Below are 23,092 nucleotides of genomic sequence, written 5' to 3'. Positions count from 1 at the left end.
CCCTGTTTTAAAGCTCAGCTGACGCCAGTTTATTACGTTAAAACTATGTTCAATAGTAATTTACAATATTGCCTTTACACAGACATTAAAATGCATAAATGAATGGACTGATCAAATGTGCATTGTATGATGCAGCGACTAGTTTAAGAAAATCTAAATTTCTTTCCTAGGCAATGTTTGAATCTGGGGAACTAAATCGTTCGGGTATTAATTTTTGTTGAATCTGTGTTTCTGAATGGTGATGATGAATTTCATTGCCTATAAATACAAGGTAACTTCTCTGAAAAATTCTTCTTGAGATGTAGCTCGCAGTTGGACGGTACATGTGTAGGTATAAGGCTATAATGAATGACTTGTCTTAATCGCAGTAGTTTGATACCTAAATTCTAAAGTCTGTTGAACGAGCTAAATTAGTTTAGGAAGGCGGTGTGCTAATGGCTGACGTAATTTTAGATGTAGATGAAAACTTGTGAAGTTGGACCACGTGCTAAAACATCCACGTGCTAAAAGCATAGGCTTTTTTGAAATGGCAGTACCAGGAGTGAATAAATCCCAAATTAGATGCATTGTTGATAGATAATTTTGCGTAGTTAAATCGACATGGTTGCATTACTTATATTTAAATGACTAAAAGCCAGCTTTCCAAATGCTGTTCATGGTGGCCAGATGAAACCGCGCTATAACGAAAAGGTTCGTATGCAGTTTAAAATCTTACTTGTGCCTATCTAATACATTTCCGGTTGCTACAAATGTATTGAGGATGACAAAATCCCGAACCTGATAACTGTGACTGAAAACATTATCGGATCTGATTTCTGAAATACAATTTTGCAACAAAATATCCTGGTTTTCTAGTTTATATTTCCTAGCGTTAACCGAAGTCTTGATTCGTACATAAAGTCCATGTAGCCTTGGTGTCATAGCTTTAGTCTAACTAAAGGTTACAGCAAAGTTGTCGGCATGAAAATCTCCGCCTTTTTGTACAGATAAATTTAAGGATGACCAATAAACCTGGTTCCTGTGGGATTCATAATTGTCAGATCTACCAGGATCATGGTCAAGACCATCATATATTTTGATTGGAGGAAATCTAATGAATTGTTTTAATTTTCTCCAACCAGGATGAAGCTTTGATGCCCCGTCTAAATTCAGGTAAGTTTACCTCAAGTCTCTTGCACCCAAGTTTTCCAATATGTAAGGAATGTGGAAATGTTTGCACACCCGAGGTATACTGATGTGATGACTTTATCCCGAACCTGAGTTCATGTGAATGAAATGGTTTATACGGATCTGATTTCTGATCTGCAGTAAATGCCCTGACACCTGACCTTTATGAAAGTTGTCTCGGTGTTAAATGAATGCTAACTATGTATTTGTATTTATAGGTAGTGACTTGATTCAACTCAGGATGTCTTCAATCATTCAAAAGGAAATGAGTCAGTGGTCTCATGATACTTTACACAAGCCTCTAGATGTATTTAATGCAACAACGATGGAACTGTGTGAGTGGTTCTTGTTTCTGTAAATTATGCCTCTGAATAAATATATTTAAATTATGCCTCTGAATAAATATATTTAAGTTATCTGCTTGTGATTTCATTTGTGGGTGTTGGTGTGTTACATGTCTGATGGAAAGCATTGTGACATCATAGTAACCATATGACTATTCAAATGTCAAGGCAGTTCGGTCTACACGATTGGGTTTTAACTTGCGGCACATTTCATGGTAGCCTAATCGTTTATGCTAATTAAACTTATTTTACTAAATAATTCCACAATTCAGAGCTCCATAGATGGAGACAAATGACCCTGAGGTAAACGATGATTCACTACCAGCTATTAAAGGCATAAAGTAACTTAATTGCTGTAGATTTATAAGCACCACTATGATGGATATGTTATTAGGACATGCTGTCTTTACATGTTACGATGTTGCGTTTGGAGCAGGAGGAACCAGCCATGGATACTGGCGCTGTTGGTTATTCCAGGAATCAGGTTTGCCACACTAAAACCACATGGAGTCGGCATGGCAACATAAACAGAAAGGTGGCGTTAAATTCCTCTTGATTTATTTTCGCACTGATGTTATTGCTTTGCATTCAATTCAAGCGAATGTTCTAGGTAGCTGTAGTCAGGCCCATTATGAGTAGGCCTACACCGAGAGGTGACGGGGTTACTGACATCACCCAAAGACTGAACGATCTCTCACACGTGGGACCTTACTTATCTTCACAACAGAGTTGGGCAAGTTTCTGAAAATCTATAACTAGATTTTCTTTTTATTCACATTCCAGATGGATTAAGACATTACCTTGACTGTATGACATGTACAGTTACATAGCATTTATTTTTAAATTACAGGTTTCTGATGCTGCACCACTGACAGTGAACCCACGTGACAGAGCCTCTGCTTTCACCCTTGCTCTGAGAGGGGTTCTGGAGGACTTGGAGGTCTCTGATGGGGCCTTGACTCTCCAAAGAGCTCTGGAGATTATCTTGTCTGATAACAATCGGGATTTATCAGACTCTTCATCAGAGTCTTCTTTGTCCTTGTCTTCATCATCATCATCATCATCATCATCAGAGTCTTTATCATCATCATCATCATCATCATCCTCCTCTTCATCATTATCATCCTCCTCTTCATCGTCATCCTCTTCTGACACAGATTGAGATTAATTTGCTATGGGCGAACTCAAATGCTGGATTGAATTAGATGGTGACGTCAAGGCCAGCGTCATACTGTAACTCATACTTTTAATTAAATTGAGCATATATTGTACTTTTGTCTTCTCTAATATTGCAATAAAACAACTAACCCAATGTAGAGATCGCTCGGTTATTGCCCCAATACGTTTGAGGTCCAATACCCTTTTCAGTAAGATGTCGGGGCTCTGCCCTTACATAACCTGTCAGGAAAAAAAACGAAAATGGATAAGCCCGTGTATAGCTGTTGCAGAAACCCCATAGATGCAGGAGGGCTTGCGGCGTTAACGTAGACGCCATTTTAGTTTTACGGGGGAGGGAAAGAACAGAATCGAACGAACGCCGGGGAATTGTAGCTTGCTAGATATTTTTCTTTTTTTATATCCACAATCCTGAAACGAGACACAATCAGCACCGTGCACCTTACTGAAACGACGCAAGGTATGTGTTATTTAGTGAACACGGATGGAATAAGGACATAATCCTTAAATTACGTAACTAATGTTTGCAAACAGTGTATGTGGAAAGTGGCTTAGCTAGTTTTCAAGTTGATGTTAGCCCGCCGGTCTAGGTAGCCAGTGTGCCTGGGTATGGCTAGCTAATGATTCCAGTTAGCTTGCCTTCATTGGTTGGCTTAACTCCATTAGTTAAACGAGTGATACATGTGGAACGTCAAGTCAACAGCTGAGCATGTTTGCCGTCGTCTGTTAGCCCAAGTTACCAGTGTTAGTCGCTTAACTTGCTTATTTGTCTGTTTTGAAATGCAGAGGTGTCCTTAGCTAAGATAGCAAGCAAGCTAATTCGAGAGGCGTGGCTGAAGTGCATTCAGAAATGTGCCTACCGATTGCTTAGCAGTGCTTGCTATTGCTCATCGTGGCATGAATCTAGGCAAACAACTGTGCATGGACATTTAAGTTAACTCCCAAACAGCATATAATGTGGCTTCCTTGCATTAGTTTGGCTACTGTAACGTTGGTTTCATACGTTTCCGTCCAGGAAAATGTGGTTGTATCATGCAGACTCCTAGCCGCAAACTGCTTAGGCCGGCCTAATCTATATCATGTGGCCATTATATTCTTGTGCACCTAGCTAGCTGATGTAGTATCACGTCTTCGTTGTCTAGCCTGCACGTTTGAGTTTTCCTGCCTTGATTAAGTCTCCAACATGTATGTCAGGGTAAAATTGTGCTACCGTACACTGTGTTAGTTTTCCTATTCGTCATTCATTCCTACTTTTGTGTGCTTTCCACGCGCGTATGTATGTATGACGAGATTGTTGCACGTGCCACTTGTTTTCATGAGGCATGGCCATTTCATTTTTCAACATGACACTACTGTTGATTCATTATGGGTTATTACATTTCACAGATGTCTGAAGACATGGCATCTGATCATGTTAATGGGAATGGTACAGAAGAACCGATGGATACGACTACAGCAGTCACCCGCTCTGAACACTTCCAGACTTTAATAGATGCAGGTTTACCACAACAAGTTGCTGAAAAACTAGATGACATTTACATAGAAGGTAAGCAACGTTCACCACAAAGGTTTCCCCCTTCAGAATTTCTTTTGACTTAATTTGACCAGACAGAACAGGCTTCATTTTTTTCACGTTTCTCTGCAGTTATTTGCGTCGTTGTGTGGAACCAATACAAACCACCATCAAACATCACATATCAAAACAAGCACAACCTATAATACGCTCTCATTGTCAGTAAGAGGCTGAAACGGAAGAATACATTACTTACTGTAGAAGGATTAGCCCGTGTTCTTCCTTATTAGACGAGCTGGGTTGATGAGGGGGTGGCCCTCGGTAAGGTCTCAGGGGAAAGTGGAAGCCAGCTGGGCATGTGCAGAACAATAGCGGCAGCTGTCAGAGACTAGGGACAGGTGACGCCAACCCTCCCTCCAAGTACATTGTTTACATGTTAATTACTATTGGGTGCGCGAATAATATATGAAAGTGATTGTTCATACATGTATTTAATTTAATTTTACGAGACTATTTTAAATTGTTTTTCAAACGTTTTTCTTTGCCCCCAGCCCAATTCATGAAAGTTTTTCTACCATAACTGAAGATATTGATGTTATTAATATTTAAGTATAACTCTTAGCAACAGCTCCAACAGATGAAATGTCCTCATAAAATCTATACTGTGGCCTGAAGAAACTCCACGTTGGTTGAAACATTTTAAAATATGTTTTCTTTTGTGTTTGAAATATTGCTCTCTCTTCAGGACTGGTAGCGCACAGTGACCTAGATGAAAGAGCAATTGAAGCGTTGAAAGAATTTAATGAAGAAGGAGCCCTGCAAGTCCTGCTGCAGTTTAGGGAAAGTGATCTGTCACATGTTCAGGTAAGTATAGCCCTACACGCACATCTTTTGATCGAGAGTGGTTTGGATCTAAATCCTGATCCTTGCCTTTTCAGAACAAAAGTGCCTTTCTCTGTGGAGTTATGAAGACTTACAGACAGAGGGAAAAGCAAGGGACAAAAGTCTCAGACGCCACAAAAGGACCAGATGAAGCTAAAATCAAAGTATGTAAACGTTTGGAAGGCCGCTTTCATGGAGTGTGTGTGCTCCCTGTTTGTGTCTGCACATACTAGAGGGCTGACCAATTGTGATCTCTACATGATTTCTGATTTATTTTAATCTGTCGACTGCAGGCTCTGCTTGATAGAACCAGCTACACACTTGACGTAACAACAGGTCAGAGGAAATACGGTGACCCACCACCAGAGTCGGTGTATTCAGGGGCGCAGCCCACTGTTGGAACAGAGGTATGTTTCTGCCCAGAAGTTGTGACGAAAATGACAGTTGATGCCGACCTCTTCTGCTTTATGGTGACTCACTTGTTATCCTGGAGAAACACGTGAGTGAAACACTCGCTACGTTGAGAGGTTGCTGCCTAGATCTGACTGGGTTTAAGGTGGACGTAATCCGCTTGTGCCAAAGACAGCAGAGAGATGATCTATTCCCACAGTTTCTAACAACTTGTCATGAACAGTTAGTTATAAAGAGGATGCAGTGTTTTTTGGGTCAAACGAAACCTTCCTAACTTTGAAATACTTACTTGAAATACTTTTGAAGTGCTCTCACCAAATCCCTCCAGTCTCCTTTACGCAATCCTAGACCACTTCACTATCAGCTGACGGTTTCTTATGAATTGCTCTTTCTTTCCAGATATTTGTAGGGAAGATTCCACGAGACCTGTTTGAGGACGAGCTGGTCCCACTCTTTGAGAAGGCAGGGCCTATCTGGGATCTGAGGCTGATGATGGACCCCCTCAGCGGCCTCAACAGAGGCTACGCTTTCGTCACTTTCTGCACTAAAGAGGCTGCACAGGAGGCGGTGAAACTTGTGAGTGTCTCAACAAGCCTTAATCTTCCTGTTGCGGTAGATCGTTAAGATGCATGCTCAATGCCTAATTTAGAAATGTTTGTTTGGCTGGTTGCTTTTAACATCTTCTGTGCTCTCGGTCAGATCTCACTTTCTTTTGAGTTCAGGAAGTCACATAGAGTTGTGTATTTGCTTTTGTCCACAGTGTAATAATAACGAAATTCGACCTGGAAAGCACATTGGAGTGTGTATTTCAGTAGCCAATAACAGGCTATTTGTCGGCTCCATCCCGAAAAGTAAGACGAAAGAGCAGATTGTGGAGGAATTTGCTAAAGTTACAGGTAAGAAACCTATACCATTTTACAGCTGTCTTTTGAAGACGCCCCATTTCAAGATCTCTAGTTCATATTAGTAATGAGCATGAAACTGACCCCTCTCCTAACCCTTCTACGCAGAGGGACTTAATGATGTCATACTGTACCATCAACCCGATGACAAAAAGAAGAACCGAGGTTTTTGCTTTCTGGAATACGAAGACCATAAAACTGCTGCCCAGGCCCGCCGTAGGCTCATGAGCGGCAAAGTGAAGGTGTGGGGGAATGTGGTCACTGTGGAATGGGCTGACCCCATAGAGGACCCAGACCCAGACGTCATGGCCAAGGTAAACCAGGGCCGTCCGTTGATTACAATGTGGTGAGGAGCAGGAGGAACCATAACATGGTGTTCATTTAGCCGCTTTCCTTAAATCAAAGGGACCCATTGTGTAGGGACACGGAATATGTATTTTGACTTGTTCATTTTAGTTCAGTTGCTTCACGTTGGATTCTGTGTAAGATTAATCTAAAACTGAAGTCGTTGAATTATTTGATTCAAATACAGAAGCTCAGGGAATAGTTATACAGCGTGAAATGCCTTGAAGCTCTTAAACTTTGATTATGTTCTGTTTTCTTGTCTTGTTTCAAATCAACAGGTCAAAGTTTTGTTTGTCCGCAACCTCGCGAACAGTGTTACTGAAGAAATACTTGAACAAACCTTCAGCCAGTTTGGGAAGCTGGAGCGAGTGAAGAAACTTAAAGATTATGCCTTTATTCACTTTGAGGAAAGGGATGGTGCAGTCAAGGTATTGAGCATACCCTGATATTCTGCTTTAGTGGGGAAATACAACACACTTTCAAAGCATGCAAGACATCGAACGTGTGACGCATTAAGTTTTTCTTGTTGCCTTTCTCCACAGGCATTAGATGAAATGAATGGCAAAGATCTGGAGGGAGAACACATAGAAATTGTGTTTGCCAAGCCCCCTGATCAGAAGAGGAAAGAACGCAAAGCCCAGAGACAAGCAGCCAAAGCACCAACGTAAGAAAGGATTTCACTTCCAAGCTGCATTCTGTGTTAGTGCATCCCACGTCCAGTGTCTTGATCTCGCTTGTGGCATTGTCTTTCCTCTGCTTGTCTCCCACAGATATGATGATTACTATTACTATGGTCCTCCTCACATGCCCCCTCCCTCCAGGGGGCGTGGTAGAGGTGGTGGGAGGGGCGGGTACTCTTACCCCCCCGACTACTACGGCTATGAGGATTACCATGATTACTATGGGTATGATTATCACAACTACCGCGGTGGATACGAGGACCCCTACTACAGCTACGACGACTTTCAGGCCCCCAGCAGAGGGAGAGGGGGCAGAGGGTCCCGGGGGGGCTCCCCAGGCCGGGGCCAGGGTGCGGGCGCTCCCCGTGGCAGGGCCAGCTTTTCCCAGCGAGGAGGCGGAGTGGGTCCAGGAGCAGGCAGAGGCGTGCGAGGGGCCAGAGGAGGCGTGCAGCCCAGAGGCCGCGGGGTACGTGGTGCGAGGGGTGGCCGCGGTGGAAATGTAGGAGGAAAGCGCAAAGCTGATGGGTACAACCAGCCAGATACCAAACGACGTCAGACCAATAATCAGAACTGGGGCTCTCAACCCATTGCTCAGCAACCGCTCCAAGGTGGTGATCATACTGGTAACTATGGTTACAAATCTGACAACCAGGAGTTTTATCAGGATTCTTTTGGGCAACAGTGGAAGTAGAACAGTAAGGCTTTCATAACAAATCCTTTTTTAAAGACTCGATCTGATTGGCCCCAAAATCCATACCATTGCTACTTTTTCAAATTGGTGACATCTGGCAAGTTGCTCTTGTATATATTTTAATAATCCGCTTGGACTTGAACAGTAGTCACACTCCCAACTGCTTCTGGCGAACTGGTTTAATGTTTTCAAGTTGATTGATGCGATTCCCATAATCAGTTTGAAATTTTAGATTTGCAATCATGTGCTCCACGTGTCTATTTGGCTATAGTTTTATGTATGTTCTTATGGTCTCCATGTCTTAAGTAGCTAACAGCAAAACAAAGCTTATGTCTCCTAAACATGTATTTAAAACAAAATGAAACTACAATTTGTATGTCACAAGGATTATGCTAGGTTATGGCGTTGTTTTTGGAAGAAGAAAAAGGATCATAGTCCTATTTTTGGCTAAACATTTTGGCTTGTATTTTTTGCTGTTTGTCTGCTTTAATAAACATACACACACACGTGTACAAAACCTCAAATTGTGTTGCCAATTCCTGTTTCGGCAAATTCTCTCTTCAAATTCCCTTCAAATTTAAGGCTCTTTGTGGAAGAAATGGACCAAAGGTTTGCCTGTGGTAGCCACATGGTGCAATGTCACTTTGCATGCCATTAAATTCTAAACCACCTGAGTTTTAACAGGCATCTTTCCACAAATTAAGTGTTGTGTATGTGTAGTGACATACTCTATTGTTCTGGTTATTTCTAAATTATATTATGTCCAAATACTTGCATATTGTTTATATAAATATATACTCGGGGAAAACGTGGTTATGGTGACTGTCAAGACAGATTCCAACCCATCTATAACCAAACAACTTGTTGTGGCTACCGAGAAAGCACAATTTGATAAGTAAAGCTATTGCCCCAGAAAGATCTTCCTTTGAGGCCTCAATACTCATCTTGCACATGTATTTCAAATTCACAAGATTAATCAATTATGGGAAATGTTTGGCATTTGTGTTAACCGCTTGTTTTGCTTGTAGACCAGCCATTCCCCTGCCATAACCCCTTATTTGTGTTCACCCATACATCTTCATTGTTGTACCTTGTACCTTTTTAAAGACATGGTAAGACCGCTGTCTTACTGGACCTTGTCGTAAAACTGTAGCCTTGTGCATGCAAGGGTGTTGTTATAGTGAATGCTTATCCATTTTCCGTTAACTGGCTTTTCATGTGAAGACTTATTGTTTTATCAATGTGTGTGTGTTCTGTGATATCTGTGCTCTATCCTATCTAATTGCATCCTTCTGTTACCTGACTAGCAGGGAAAAGGGGTCGAAGATGGTCCTGATCTGTCCCTATGAAGACTGGCCTGCTATATGGGGTTTCACTGCAAGCTGCCAATGGATGCGATGGTAAGGTCAACCCAATGATCTAACTGTATCACCAGCCTTACAAAAGCATATTTCCCAAACTGCCACATAAAGATAATCAAGTAAGAAAAATAAAGTTGGTTGGTTGAACATATGTTTTTATAAGCTTGCCACCTCCCCAAAGATAACGCCATTTTGAGACAATGGAATAATGTGAAAAAGGATAAAGGTGAACCCACCCTGAAAGTAAATGTAAATGTATTTTGCACTTTGTCTAAGTTTGGAGTGGCTCCAAGGAGCTTGATGCTAATGTATGTTTTTGTTCTAACTGCAGTGTTAGCATTGTGGTCATGACTTGGTTTAAACATTGTTTATGACTGGTTTAACCACCTGTCATAGAGGGTCAGGCATTCCTGGAAGCGGTTGGTTATCTACCTCAGTACAGAGGATTCAACTGCTCTGTCTGTATTGTACATAAATAAGGAAACTGATGATAGCAGGGCTTTCAAACAAATATGCACAAGAGAAACGGCAGCCTTCTCAAAGCTTATTTTAGTTGTGCCTGCCGTTTGTCTGGCACAGCAACAGGCAAACTGGGCATGTTAACTTCTCTCAAAATGAGCACGAACAAGCCTTTTTGTACATTTACATTTAGCAGACGCTCTTATCCAGAGCGACTTACAGTAAGTACAGGGACATTCCCCCCGAGGCAAGTAGGGTGAAGTGCCTTGCTCATTTTGACTCGGCCGGGAATCGAACTGGCAAACTTCAGATTACTAGCCCGACTCACTCACCGCTCAGCCACCTGACTCCATTTAAATCAGGACTTTGTAGTCCTGATTTAAATGAGTTATCTACATGTCTTTAGATTATGTAGTGGTTGAATGATAAGTTTAGGAACATGTTACTTTTGTAAATGCTTGAACACCAGGAAACACCAGTTTTTTTTTTTTTTACATTTCATTTAGAAGCTTTGCAGTGTGAACACTTTCCTTAACGGGGGGATGAGGTGTAAACTTTGTATGTGGTAGAATCCCCCTTGGACTGATTGCATACACAAAAAAACTTTGAAAGCCATCTGCCAATTGTGTACAACTGAAAGAACATTTGCCTAATCATGCACAACATGAAGGATCAATGACATCCAAGCTGCCTTTTTGTCACATTTGACATATGTGACAAGTGTCTTGAATCTGCATCATGTTGAGTATGTGATTACTAGCTGGAGATGACTGGGATTGTCCAGTACAAAAGGGATTCTTGTATCTTCCTCTGGATTGTGGAAGTACAGTAGACTGAAAAAGTCAATCAGGTTTTGTACACAGCAGACTCCCTCTAAGTCTATATCACCACAGACTACTTTGAAAAGATGTTACCAGTTATGAAAAACTGTTGGTATGCTAACAAGTGTTTTTGCATACTTGCAAATTGTTTTATACTGTATAGTGAGGCGAGTGTAACTTATTTTTTTAATAAAGTTCTTGACTTTCATCTGTCTTGTGTTAAGTTTGTTGCCGTGACTAAACTGTCTAAATTTTTTTTGTTGAATATGAACCTGTTGATTCAAATTGCAATGGCTTCAAATCTGAAAACAAATTGAAACTTGGATTTAGGGTCCTAAATCAAAGTTCAGTTAACGTCAAATGAAGAAATGAAGGGTATATGAATTATGGTATGTCACGAGAAGTAGGTTTACATTTTAATTTAATGTCATGTGATAAGCAAAGAAATCCACTAACGGGAGAATTAGACTTTCTCACCAGACTCCCAACTGATGGGCGACAGAGCAAAGAACAACCAAGTCATTTATGTTAGGGTGCTTAAAAAAAAAATCTAAATAGACTATTTCGTTCAGATACCGGGGAATGTTTTACCGCCGGGATTGCGCAAATATTCAGGATTATACAAGAGTATAAACCCTTTAGGAAGTGTGGATTACAAATTCAGAGCACTACATTATTGTAGTGTATCTACGCATGCGACTTTTTATATTGTATCGAAAACGTTATGTAATTTGTACACTTGAGATTGAACGGAATATTTAACATTTTGAATTTAACTCAAACTGAGAGGTAGTTCTACTTTAACAACAGGAAGCGTCGTAACCTTTACCGGAAATGGCGTCAACTGGATTAGGGAAAGGCTCAACTGTCAGGGAAAATGTACGGCTGAAATAGGAAATAACAAACTTGCTTTCATGAAAAGAAACATAAAAACATTATTCATAATAGTGAATAATGACGCTGTATATGTTTAACCCGTGTTTTTTTTACGTGAAGAGCAATCTTGCAGGGTAAGTAAATCCGCTATATTGGTTTGTAATGTAAACTTCCAAACATCCCAGCTCACGGCTTTGATATCCAAGTTCTAGCTAGGTTAGTCTACTACTACTGTCCCGCAGTGGGCATAAACCAGTTTGTGAAGTATGCCGTTTGTCTCACTGTGTGCCCCTTAAACAGAGTCCATTAAATGATGGCTAATATACGAACAACTATGGAGAATCTGAAACAAAGACTGAAGATTGACCTCCTGAGAGAAGTTGGCCGTCAGTATCCAGTTTTTTGTTTTGTTCTGATGTTTATGCTTTCGTCAACTATACTTCTCAACCGGTGAGCTCTTATTCAGAATATTAACTATTTTATGCACTTCTTACCCGAGATAGATATAAATACAATACAGTTACAATGCCTTATCGTACCAAAAAGTGGCTGTTATTTTGACCCTGGATGTTTTAACAGTGGCGGTGTCTGATCTTGCTCCGGTTCTAATGTTTTATTAGGTATCTACACATTCTGATGGTGTTCTGGTCCTTCCTGGCTGGTTTGATTACATTCTATTGCTCCCTTGGCCCAGAATCCCTGCTGCCAAACATCCTCCTCACTATAAAGCCTAGACACAAAGTAAGACATTTGTTGTAAGACAATTTTAATAATACACTGAAAAAACACATGAATGTGGGGCATAACAGGAGTAAGTCCTAAATTCCACATCAGTCTAAAGATGTTGGAGTGGATTTGGGTTTAGCTTCAGATAGATAAGTGGTAGCTACTGCCTGTAGTTATGGCCAATGTAAAACAGCTTCAAATCAGCTCATTCTAGGATTCAGCCGTCTTCATTTTACGAATGTTTCTTTTATTCTGCAGAAAGAGGAACTACAGGAGTTATTTCCATCCGGGCACAGCTGTGCAGTGTGTGGGAAAGTCAAGTGCAAACGGCACAGGTAGGAATGTGACCAGATAAGGATGGTATTTTGTAAACACTGCTTTTTAGAAGTTGCATTAATCTCCCTCTAGTGGTCATGTGCTCTAATTTTGGAAATGCATTGCACTTTTGCAGACCAACGTTACTTCTTGAAAATTATCAGCCATGGTTGGGCTTAAAAGTATGCTCAAAAGTGGACTCTTCCATATCTGAGGTACAACAACAGATAAATGAGATATTATTTAGCTCAACAGTAACCAATCAATAACTGGATGTATGCATTAATTTTTATTTGTTTTGTCCCTTGCAGTTGCTTGAGTTGGTTTTGGAAAATTTTGTGTATCCTTGGTATAGGTGAGATGAATAATACAGCTTGATTTATATATTTTTGGGATGATGATGAGCATCAACGTGAAGTGAACTTTGCTTCTCTCCACTTCTCAGGGACATCACAGATGATGAGGATTGCGTGGATGAACTGAGAATGACCTTACGCTTCTTTGCGGCCGTTATGATTCGACGAGCTCAGAAGGTGAGCAACCTGCTCTCTCAGATGAACCAGTCAATGCCTTTCATTTCCAATTTCATCCAGATGTAACAACAATATTTACACATGAAGTGTGTATATGAATGTAAAAATTAACATTGAATTTGTGTTGTGTAGGTGGACGTACCCTCGGTTGTTGCTGGTAAAATGATGAAGGCGACCATGAAGCATATAGAAATAATATCAAAGGCCTGGGGAAAAGGTTTCCTTTTTTCTTTTCTTCAATCTTTCCAAAAAATTTGTAGGGTATGCAATATGAATATGAATGTATTTAGCTTCTCTCTCTCTCTGTCTCTCTCTCTCTCTCTCTCTCTCTCTGTCTCTCTCTCTCTCTCTCTCTCTCTCTCTCTCTCACCAGTGAGGAGCTCAGAGAGTCTACAGCAGGCTGCTCTGGAGGAGTATGGCCCAGACCTGCATGTGGCTCTCCGCAGCAGGAGAGATGAGCTTCTCTATCTGAGGAAGCTGGCAGAGATGCTGTTTGACTACGTCATGCCCCCTAAAGCCACTGACTGCAGGTAGGCGACTCATGATACCTGGATCAGAAATAAACACCTGCTGGGTTTGTATTGACTAGTGTCCCTGAATGGTCAACAGAACATCTTGTTGCATGTTTTTCCAGGTCTCTGTCTTTGTTATTGCGAGAGGTTATGACAGGCTCTGTGATACTCCCCACTATGGACTTCATGGCCGACCCAGTAAGCATAACCCATCTAATATACTGTATATTGTCGAAACGAACGAGGCCGGGCTCACTGCGAGCATGCATGCACGGCGCCCTTCCGACGCCCTCACCTATCTCGCGCGTGACCCTACGCACTCGGCGCTCGGGGTCTCTCAAATTTACATAGGCTGCGTGCGCGGAGAACGCACGTTTGGTTCTGAGTTGGTTAGAGGCTCCCTTTCGAGAATCCCTGCACCCAACCTACCACGGTGTTGCGCTGGGCTTTGAATACAACATCAAGAGATCTTTATTACAGCAAATGTTTTTGGCCTTCCCTGGCAAACATCACTCTTTGTCGATCACTTATTCCTTTGTTATATTTCTCTTCCAGTTAACAGTTCCTTACAGACAAAACGATCAAGAGGTCTCTTCTCGCTCTTATTCCACTCGTTGTCTCTAGGACACAACACCGCACCTATTGTTTTTTGAGAGAGAGTGAGCCCGAACAGCTGAACACTTCCCGGGGACTCACCACGGTTCCAGGCGTGTGGCGCTTTGCGAATCTCCCGTGTCCGGCGAGGGGCGCACAAGGGAGGACGGAGAACGACTTGTCTTTTACATATTTTGTATTTTATTTTTTATTATTTTCAGGATATATGAAAATAATTGACTAAAACTGTTAACAGAGTAAGACTTCGACAGCTATATCCTGTCTATCGCACTGACTTCTTCTGTGAGCCCGCTGCCCCAGATGGGGCAGCACTCGAGGTGCTCTCTTCTCTTGCTCTTGTCTCTGAAGTCTCGTGTTCTCCGTCACACATAGACATACAAATCATTTTATATGCTTCAAAACTGATGACAAATGTAACTTTTGACTGTGCTATGACGCACGTATCCAGGTATCATGCATGTTTCCAAGTAACCTGCACTCTCTAAAAGGTAAAGTGTGGCTTCCTCTATGAAAGTTCTCTAACCACATCCTATGCAGGCAGTTTCTAAGAAATCATACGCAAACAGTGTCTAGCTGTCATACAGAGGCCTCCTATCTGAAACTTTCCGCAAGACGGTTTAACACATCTTATCTTAGATGCACATCAGCAAGAAGTTGCTAATTCATAACAAAATGGAAAAGAGTTCTAAAACATTTGCAAGCTTTTGCTAATCCATCCCGTCTCAATACACATATGGAAGCAAGTTCTAACACATCCTATGCAAATACACCAATTATCTAGTAAGCATTTCTATTCATTATTTCTCCAAGGTGCATTCAAACAAAGGAGCCTTGAGGATCCTTTGACAATATGTAAATAACAATAATTCTGTACAAACTCAGTCTAGACAGTCAACCAATGCAAGTCATGTTTACAAACATTGCATTCATTTCCTTTTAGGATACCGTGAACCACATGGTGCTGATATTCATTGATGACAGTCCAGTGAGTAAAGGTTTAACTTTCCAGTCATGTCATGGAAGGCGTGTGGTGATGGTGTGGGATGTGAGCTCATCTTAACTGTGTTCTCAGCATGAAGCAGCCAGCGAGCCTTCCTCTGCCCTGGTTCCCTTCCTGCAGAAGTACGCTGACCCACGGAACAAGAAGGCATCTGTAAGAGCAGGCCTCATGCCTCGGTTAAAGCACACAGGAAGAACGACATTATTATATTATATATATTTATTATATTGGCATTTTGATGTGTTTGGTCGTTTCGTTTCAACCACTAACTTGCAGTCGGGCCTGTCTGCCCCCCCCCCCCCGTGGTCGTCTAGGTTCTGAAGCTGGACCTGAAGGAGATCAGAGAGCAGCAGGATCTGCTGTTCCGCTTCATGAACTTCCTGAAGCACGAAGGGGCCGTGCATGTGCTGCAGTTCTGCCTCACTGTGGGTAAGTGCATGTGCTGCAGTTCTGCCTCACTAAGCAGGACTCCCTACTCACGACGGCTCAGGTGTCACGTGCTACTATGCAATTTTTTAATGACTTCCGTAACAATAGTGAGGAAGGGGCTGAAGAGTCACACCATTTAAAAATGCGCCAACATGATGCTGAAAGAAACATATTGGGTTTGGTGGTTAACTGTTGCATCATTTCACCCAGAGGAGTTCAACGACAAGATCCTGTCTCCTGATCTGAGTGATGCTGAGCTGCAGAGGTTACATGGGGAGGTGCAGCACATCTATGAGACCTACTGCTTGGAAGAGAGCATTGACAAGATCAGCTTTGACACCTTCATTGTAGAGGAAATACGCAACAGTAAGCAACCTACACTGAGCACAATCACAAGTCATAATCCCTCAGGATGACGTCCCGGTGGTGATACTCCCTGTCCTCCATGTCCTCTCAGTTGCTCACGGTCCATACATGGGCGTGGTCAAGTTGCAGACCATGCGCTGCCTGTTTGAAGCTTACGAGCACGTCCTGTCTCTGCTGGAGGGAGTCTTCACCCCGCTGTTCTGCCACAGTGATGAGGTGAGCCCAGGCCACACCCACACAGGCCCAGGCCACACCCACACAGGCCCAGGCCACACCCACACAGGCCCAGGCCACACACGCCCAGGCCACACCCACACAGGCCCAGGCCACACCCACACACGCCCAGGCCACACCCACACAGGCCCAGGCCACACCCACACAGGCCCAGGCCACACCCACACAGGCCCAGGCCACACCCACACACGCCCAGGCCACACCCACACAGGCCCAGGCCACACCCACACAGGCCCAGGCCACACCCACACAGGCCCAGGCCACACCCACACACGCCCAGGCCACACCCACACACGCCCAGGCCACACCCACACACGCCCAGGCCACACGCACACACGCCCAGGCCACACCCACACACGCCCAGGCCACACCCACACAGGCCCAGCACACAAAGTTAGCAGCATCCAGGGCAGGATGTAGCGACAGCCTACATCACCACAGGGTGAACACAGGCTCTCAAGTTGACCACAGCTCTGTGTGTGTTTGTTTGTGTGCAGTACTTCAGGCATCTCCTCAGAGGGGTGGAGTCTCCGACCAGGAATTCCAGAATGAGCAGGTTGGTAACCACAGTTAGAATGGAGCTTGTTTTGTGTGTGTTGGAATAAGTAACATATTTCATGGCCACAGAATTAAAAAGTAAAAAAAACTGGCAATTTGTAGCCTTTGTCAGTGTTTCCCCTGGCAACCTACTGTATGGTTTACTGTGACTGTTATTCCAGGAATAGCCTGAGTTTCGATGATATGAGGTAAGTATGTTTTGGCATGATGCAGGTCAATGTCTCCCGGCTGCCCGGTTTGCTGCATGCAACTGTTACTGCCTGGATAGCAGTAAAGGAAACAAACTGCTGTTTTTGACAGTTTGGTGCTAGTTACTTAAAACTGTTGGGCTTTTGCGAATCAGTGCTTGGGTTTTGAATGTTTATTATGTGCTGACTAAGCCCTTATCCTGACATCCTTAACCCTCGTGCTGCCTTCGGGTCACATGACCCAAAGGTTCATAACGAACCATCGTTGTGTTTACCCAATTTTACCCAATACAAAAACAAATTAAAATAATTTTCTTTTAACCTTTGCAATGTGGGGGGTCTGAGACAGCCTAGCTATTAAAAGAAAATGCTTCACTTTGTCTTTGTATGCGGTAAATCTGTCGCAATACGACGGTGGGTCACAATGACTGATGGGTCAGAATGACCCGAAGATAACACAAGGGTTAAACATCTTAACCCTCAAGACAGTCAAAAACAAGTTAGACTTAGAATCTACTTTTTTTTTTACAGTATTTCTGTAGACATTATATTTTTCAATCCAGCTAGCATACTATATATTCATGCTAGGGCTTAGAAATCATTTACTGTAAGCTTCAGACGTAGAATGTTCCGTGTAAAGGGGAGAAAGATGACCTTGTACCTGACTGTCATGCACATACTGTGAAATTCTCCTTGTCCCTTGATGTTCTTTGTCTGTCTGTGGTCTGTCCTTGTGTCGTACTTTGTACCATAGTTGTCTTGTGTATAATGAGCACCAGTTACCTGCTGTGGGACATTGTCCCCTATTTCAACCTACATTGGTTGTGCCTAATATCCCTCCTACATATACATTAAGTCATTTAGCAGAGCGACTTACAGTAAGTACAGGGACATTCCCCCCGAGGCAAGTAGGGTGAAGTTCCTTGCCCAAGGACACAACATCATTTGGCACGGCCGGGAATCGAACTGGCAACATCAACATGCACTCCTGCACTCAACATTTAAACCCAAGACTTCTTGTACTGTTTTCTGTTTAGACTTGTCTCATTCCATAAGCATGGGCTTGTACTATATGCAGCCGTACCAGTCATTGCCTGTGTGTTTCTGTTGTAGTTGCTGCTTGCATTGGTAGAATGTGTCCATCTTTGTATTTCTGTCTCAGCTTGGCATGTTTGCTCTCCCTAGCCAAAATATAAAAGTAGGCTCAAATCATTATGCAAAATATATTTGCACACAGCACATGATGGAAAGGTATCAGAGCAGTATTCTGGTTTATTTGTTGTATTTCTGAAGGTTACATGTTCAATGTCACTGTGTGTTTGTACAGAAACATATCAAAGCGGGGGGAGACATTTGGAATCAGCAGGATTGGAAGTAAAATCAAAGGAGTGTTCAAGAGCAATACCTTGGAAGGGGCGATGTTGCCCTCCTATGCCATGGTTGATGCAGAGGAAGACCTGGTGAGTGCTTCCTCTAAAAAAAAAATCTCCAACTTTTTAATCCTTAACTAAAAAGTAATCTACGAACTACATTATACCTAAGAAAGTATTTGTACTTTGTTCTGACTGTGACGATATTATGATGGCTGCCATAAACAATCTTGAAATTATTGTTTTATTACTTTGATGTGTATTTTATGTGTCTGTATGTTCCGTCCGTGCTGTACAACAAATTGCCTCTCAGAGGACATACATTCACATTTAGTCATTTAGCAGACGCTCTTATCCAGAGCGACTTACAGTAAGTACAGGGACATTCCCCCCGAGGCAAGTAGAGTGAAGTGCCTTGCCCAAGGACACAACTTCATTTTGCACGGCCGGAATCGAACTGGCAACCTTCGGATTACTAGCCTGATTCCCTAACCGCTCAGCCACCTGACTCCCTGACATGACATGAAAGTGGAAGTCCATCACCAGCCCTCCTCGTGTCTCCTGGTGTGTTGCAGGTGGAGGAGGCCACAGTGGTTGTGGAGGATGAGTCTCCTGCGGAAGCATCCAGCATCCCGGGGGTCCTGAGAAACCTGTCGGCCTGGAGCATCTCCATCCCCTACGTGGATCTGTACGACGACGAGGCCAGGAGAGAGAGGGTCCCTGTGTTCTGCATTGATGTGGAGCGCAAAGACAGGAAGGAAGGTGAGAGAAGCCTTGTTCCGGTACAAAAAGAAGCTGTGTAAAATAATGGAGGGAAAAGACTGAGTGGTCTGTGAGGCTAAGTGACTGTTTTCCTCTCTTTCTAATTCAGTGGGGCATGAAACTGAGAAGTGGTCCATCTATAGGAGATATCTAGAATTCTATGTGCTAGAATCGAAACTCACCGAATTCCATGGTAAGTGGTTATAATCCCTTTTATATAACCCAGCAAACAAATTCTCTTTTGACTGGCTTTGGCATGAAAAACATGAACATTGAAACACAACTCCATTCCACACAGTCTGTTTTCTCTTAACGGTTGTGGTCCTGAATTGAATTAAAACTGTCATTTGTTTACACAGGGTCGTTTGCGGACGCCCAGCTTCCTTCCAAAAGAATAATTGGACCAAAGAATGTCGAGTTCTTGTCTTCTAAGAGGGAGGAGTTTGAGGAGTATTTGCAGGTATATTCCCACCAGAGCACAGTAATCATGGCTATGTTTGTGTGAATGTTGATGTACTGTACGTGCTTATTGTTGGAGGTTTTTCCATGCTTGTGTGTTTATCCAGAGGCTACTGCAGCACCCAGAGCTGAGTAACAGCCAGCTGCTTGCGGACTTCCTGTCCCCACACAGTATGGAATCTCAGTTCCTGGACAAGATGCTGCCTGATGTTAATCTGGGTAAGACGTCTCTGTACAGTTCAGCACAACACCAAGACAATTCATTTGAGAACTATTGATTTGTGTATTTTCTTCTTTTTTACGTTTCTTTTATCTCTGATTGTTAAACCGCAGGTAAAATTTTCAAATCTGTTCCTGGAAAGCTTATGAAAGAGGTAGGAAAACAGTACCTCTGTTTGGCATGAAAAACATGAATTTGAGTCTTGATTTGAAACACAACTATATTCCACATGGTCTGTTTTCTCTATGCTTCGTTCCAGAAAGGGCAGAATTTGGAACCATTCATCCAGTCTTTTTTCAACTCTTGCGAGTCACCCAAGCCCAAACCCAGCAGACCAGAACTGACCATACTCAGCCCCACAGCCGAGTATGATAAGAAGGCGAGTCATCAACCACCAGCTTATCCAACTCCCGGTTCACAAACTGATCATCTGTCGTGACTCGAAATCTGGCTCAACATTTACATTTTGTTCTTTCGGCAAACGCTTTGACCCAAAGTGACGTACAAATAGCGCATTCAGAAAGTACAGTAGATGATTGAGAAGGAGTTTGTATGACTGATACTCCTATCCTCGTTTATAGCTCGTCAACAACCTGTTCAGGAACAATGCAAATCTGTCTGAGACTGTGGAGAGGAAGCAGAACCAGAACTACTTCATGGAAGTGACCATAGTTGAGGGAATGTATGATTACATGATGTATGTGGGTAAGTGATCCAAACACTTTGTTTTGTGGTTGGATTTGACCATTAGCGTGAACTTTAATAAGATCCAAGTCATAAAGGGTCAAAATCGTTAATCTCCACAGGAGCGGATCACAACTTTAATCACGTAGTCAATGTGGGGAGTTAAGTTGGTGAAGCTGCTTCTCACTACAGTTGTGTTGCCTGGCAGGTCGCATAGTGTTCCACATGCCCGAATGGTTGCATCACATCCTCTCAGGAGCGCGGATCCTGTTCAAGAACACATTCGAGGCGTACATGGACCAGTACATGCAGAAGAAGCTGGAGAGGGTTCTCCAGGAGCACCGTTTGGTGTCTCTCATCACCCAGCTCAGAGGTGTGTGGTCTGTGTGTAGCCGGTGTGTGCTGAAGCTCACTCTTCAAGTATGTAACAGGCCACCCGCGTCAAGAATTTCTAGCTTTTCGTTGGCGTAGTTGGTAGTGGTGGCGCTTGGGAAGTCAGAGGTGGCAGGTTCGACTCCCGTTGGGAGGGAACATCGGCCCGTATGCCTCGACGGAGCTTGCAAGACCACGTCTGTTACATGTGCATCCCTCTCAAACACCAGGGACGTCAGAGGTGTGTGGTCTGTGTGTCCCTCAAACACCAGGGACCTCAGAAGTGTGTGGTCTGTGTGTCCCTCAAACACCAGGGACGTCAGAAGTGTGTGGTCTGTGTGTCCCTCAAACACCAGGGACGTCAGAGGTGTGTGGTCTGTGTGTCCCTCAAACACCAGGGACCTCAGAGGTGTGTGGTCTGTGTGTCCCTCAAACACCAGGGACGTCAGAGGTGTGTGGTGAACTCTAGTAAAGCGGTTTGAATATTATCCCATGAAAGAGCGAAGGTTAATGTGTGTGTTGGAACGGGGGCATTCAATAATCGCCCACTCGAGCACTTCAGAGTGTCAGTGTTAATATTATTCTTGTTCCCTTCCATCTAGCCCGAGGCCCAGACAATAGAACTGTTTTACTGTGACTCCTCACTCTGTGTGGTCCTAATGAATCCTTGTAGTGGCCTCCTCTGTCAGACCCTCAGGTGCCTCAGACTAATGCTGAGGTTTTGTCTCAGATGCTGTGTTCTGTGAGAACAGTGAGGAACGCTACACAGAAGACAAGCAGAGGAGAGCCAAACAGACCTTTGAAGAGATGATGAGATACTTGCCAGGTTCAAATGAAACTTTTTATTTTCCTTTCTCCCCTCCATTCTTCCATTGTGTGTTATGTAATATGTAGATGTTCTGAGCTTTGCCAAGGTTGATGTGGGCGATGGCTTAATGTGCTTAGACATCATTTTGGATGTCATTAGTAGCTCCTAATCCCTCTTAAGTACTAGCACTAGTAATCATGCCTTTATTTAAAGTACCCCTCTCGCACTTTCATGTCTGTCAATTGAACCTTGAACGGACCAATTGAACGGAGTCAGATGGCTGAGCGGTGAGGGAATCGGGCTAGTAATCAGAAGGTTGCCAGTTCGATTCCCGGCCGTGCCAAATGACGTTGTGTCCTTGGGCAAGGCACTTCACCCTACTTGCCTTGGGGGGAATGTCCCTGTACTCACTGTAAGTCGCTCTGGATAAGAGCGTCTGCTAAAATAAATGACTAAATGTGAACCTGGTAGATCAGAGAGTAGATCGGTAGAGTTTTTAAGAGCCAGTTCCTGTTTTTGAGGCTGCGAGGACTAGATTCTTGTTGTCTGTTTACCTTCTGCAGACATTGTGGTTAAGTGCATCGGCGAGGAGGCCAAGTTTGAAGGCATTAAGCTTCTGTTTGAAGGTTTTCAGCAGCCACTGCTCAACAAGCAGGTAAGATGGGAGCGCTTTGAAGAGGATGTCACCAGCATCTAATGGTATCAAAACCAAAACTAATGTTTCGTGTTTCTGTGTGGTCTCATTAGATGACTTACGTTCTGCTGGATATTGCTATTCAGGAGCTCTTCCCAGAGCTCAACAAGGTGAAAATGTTTTTACAATATTGGTCTGTGTTGTTTTATTTTCCAAGTCATCGGTAAATAGATATGTCTAATTGTATTATCGTCTAATTCTATTATTGTTCATTTATGTAAGGATTAACCAAGCTGAAAGGATTCTCAGCTTCAATAGATTTTACTGGGCTGGCTGTGGACTGACACAGCTGTTTCTTTTCTCCACAGACTGGTAGACAGAGTGAATCCACAGACTGGTGGACAGAGTGAATCTGGTCACGGGAGTGAATGGATCTAAAGCACAGCTGCTTTAGCTGAAGAACATAGGTTCATAGGTTAACTAAAAGGAGTTGCAGTACACTAACAAATGCTGATGTCCCTGGGACCATATCAACATTCCAATGTAAAGTAATCCACTAATAAATATATTTATTGATTTGATTGGGTTGTCACGTCTGCACTTGTGATATAAGTTAAACTTCTCATATTGAGTGACATTGATTAGAGGAACATGTCTGTTTTTATAGAAGTAAACCGGT

At 42.9% G+C, this 23,092-nt stretch overlaps 2 protein-coding genes, 2 long non-coding RNA genes and 2 other non-coding genes across 10 annotated transcripts; 5 read left to right on the top strand and 1 right to left on the bottom strand.

Moving 5' to 3' along the window:
• Positions 1–265: 265 nt before the first annotated feature.
• Positions 266–2,791, top strand: LOC134024732 (uncharacterized). Its single transcript, XR_009930917.1, has 4 exons — positions 266–694; positions 1,122–1,152; positions 1,386–2,046; positions 2,122–2,791. It is a non-coding gene; the product is annotated as an uncharacterized LOC134024732 (long non-coding RNA).
• LOC134025794 (small nucleolar RNA SNORD50) lies at positions 753–822 on the top strand. Its single transcript, XR_009931301.1, has one exon. It is a non-coding gene; the product is annotated as a small nucleolar RNA SNORD50 (small nucleolar RNA).
• LOC134025793 (small nucleolar RNA SNORD50) lies at positions 1,232–1,304 on the top strand. The gene has a single exon (XR_009931300.1). It is a non-coding gene; the product is annotated as a small nucleolar RNA SNORD50 (small nucleolar RNA).
• Positions 2,792–2,850: 59 nt separating the features above from the next.
• Positions 2,851–10,960, top strand: syncrip (synaptotagmin binding, cytoplasmic RNA interacting protein). Of its 3 annotated transcripts, none has more exons than XR_009930916.1 (12): positions 2,851–3,147; positions 4,074–4,233; positions 4,946–5,064; positions 5,139–5,246; positions 5,376–5,489; positions 5,893–6,069; positions 6,254–6,389; positions 6,504–6,709; positions 7,019–7,168; positions 7,283–7,404; positions 7,511–9,223; positions 9,419–10,960. XR_009930916.1 is itself a non-coding variant. In XM_062467363.1 (12 exons), the coding sequence occupies exons 2-12, from the start codon at positions 4,074–4,076 to the stop codon at positions 9,458–9,460; spliced, it is 1,707 nt and encodes a 568-aa protein (XP_062323347.1). In that variant the 5' UTR covers positions 2,852–3,147; the 3' UTR covers positions 9,461–10,960. The 3 variants fall into 3 exon arrangements, 2 of the variants coding, with proteins under 2 accessions (XP_062323347.1, XP_062323346.1); XM_062467363.1 differs by having other exon boundaries at positions 2,852–3,147; positions 7,511–7,886; positions 9,422–10,960; XM_062467362.1 differs by having other exon boundaries at positions 2,852–3,147; positions 7,511–7,886.
• A 621-nt stretch (positions 10,961–11,581) lies between these two features.
• On the top strand, positions 11,582–22,994 carry snx14 (sorting nexin 14). Of its 3 annotated transcripts, none has more exons than XM_062467359.1 (30): positions 11,582–11,762; positions 11,929–12,078; positions 12,249–12,369; positions 12,613–12,689; positions 12,806–12,884; positions 12,981–13,024; positions 13,115–13,202; positions 13,335–13,419; positions 13,576–13,732; positions 13,837–13,912; positions 15,270–15,314; positions 15,402–15,482; positions 15,644–15,758; positions 15,969–16,124; positions 16,216–16,340; positions 16,856–16,914; positions 17,078–17,104; positions 18,432–18,564; positions 19,050–19,236; positions 19,346–19,429; positions 19,596–19,696; positions 19,803–19,914; positions 20,029–20,069; positions 20,175–20,294; positions 20,497–20,620; positions 20,808–20,972; positions 21,702–21,797; positions 22,343–22,434; positions 22,527–22,583; positions 22,807–22,994. In XM_062467359.1, exons 2-30 carry the CDS (start codon positions 11,939–11,941, stop codon positions 22,849–22,851), a joined length of 2,832 nt encoding a protein of 943 aa, XP_062323343.1. In that variant the 5' UTR covers positions 11,582–11,762; positions 11,929–11,938; the 3' UTR covers positions 22,852–22,994. The 3 variants fall into 3 exon arrangements, with proteins under 3 accessions (XP_062323343.1, XP_062323344.1, XP_062323345.1); XM_062467360.1 differs by having other exon boundaries at positions 22,782–22,994; XM_062467361.1 differs by lacking the exon at positions 17,078–17,104.
• Positions 19,809–22,274, bottom strand: LOC134024733 (uncharacterized). The gene is made up of 2 exons (XR_009930918.1): positions 22,244–22,274; positions 19,809–22,027 (listed from the first exon to the last, which is right to left on the bottom strand). It is a non-coding gene; the product is annotated as an uncharacterized LOC134024733 (long non-coding RNA).
• Positions 22,995–23,092: the final 98 nt, after the last annotated feature.

The sequence above is a fragment of the Osmerus eperlanus genome, chromosome 8, assembly GCF_963692335.1.
Source record: "Osmerus eperlanus chromosome 8, fOsmEpe2.1, whole genome shotgun sequence".
Lineage (NCBI taxonomy): Eukaryota > Metazoa > Chordata > Actinopteri > Osmeriformes > Osmeridae > Osmerus > Osmerus eperlanus.
The sequence above is the reverse complement of the archived record's forward strand: the minus strand, read 5'-3'. Positions and strand labels throughout refer to the sequence as shown.

Coding starts and splice junctions, on each gene's coding strand:
- syncrip (XM_062467362.1), top strand. CDS start 4,074: ATGTCTGAAGACATGGCATCTGATCATGTTAATGGGAATGGTACAGAA. Junction 6,710..7,018: donor ACCCAGACGTCATGGCCAAG/GTAAACCAGGGC, acceptor TCAAATCAACAG/GTCAAAGTTTTGTTTGTCCG. Junction 7,169..7,282: donor AAAGGGATGGTGCAGTCAAG/GTATTGAGCATA, acceptor CTTTCTCCACAG/GCATTAGATGAAATGAATGG.
- snx14 (XM_062467359.1), top strand. CDS start 11,939: ATGATGGCTAATATACGAACAACTATGGAGAATCTGAAACAAAGACTG. Junction 15,315..15,401: donor TATTCATTGATGACAGTCCA/GTGAGTAAAGGT, acceptor CTGTGTTCTCAG/CATGAAGCAGCCAGCGAGCC. Junction 18,565..19,049: donor TTGATGCAGAGGAAGACCTG/GTGAGTGCTTCC, acceptor GGTGTGTTGCAG/GTGGAGGAGGCCACAGTGGT.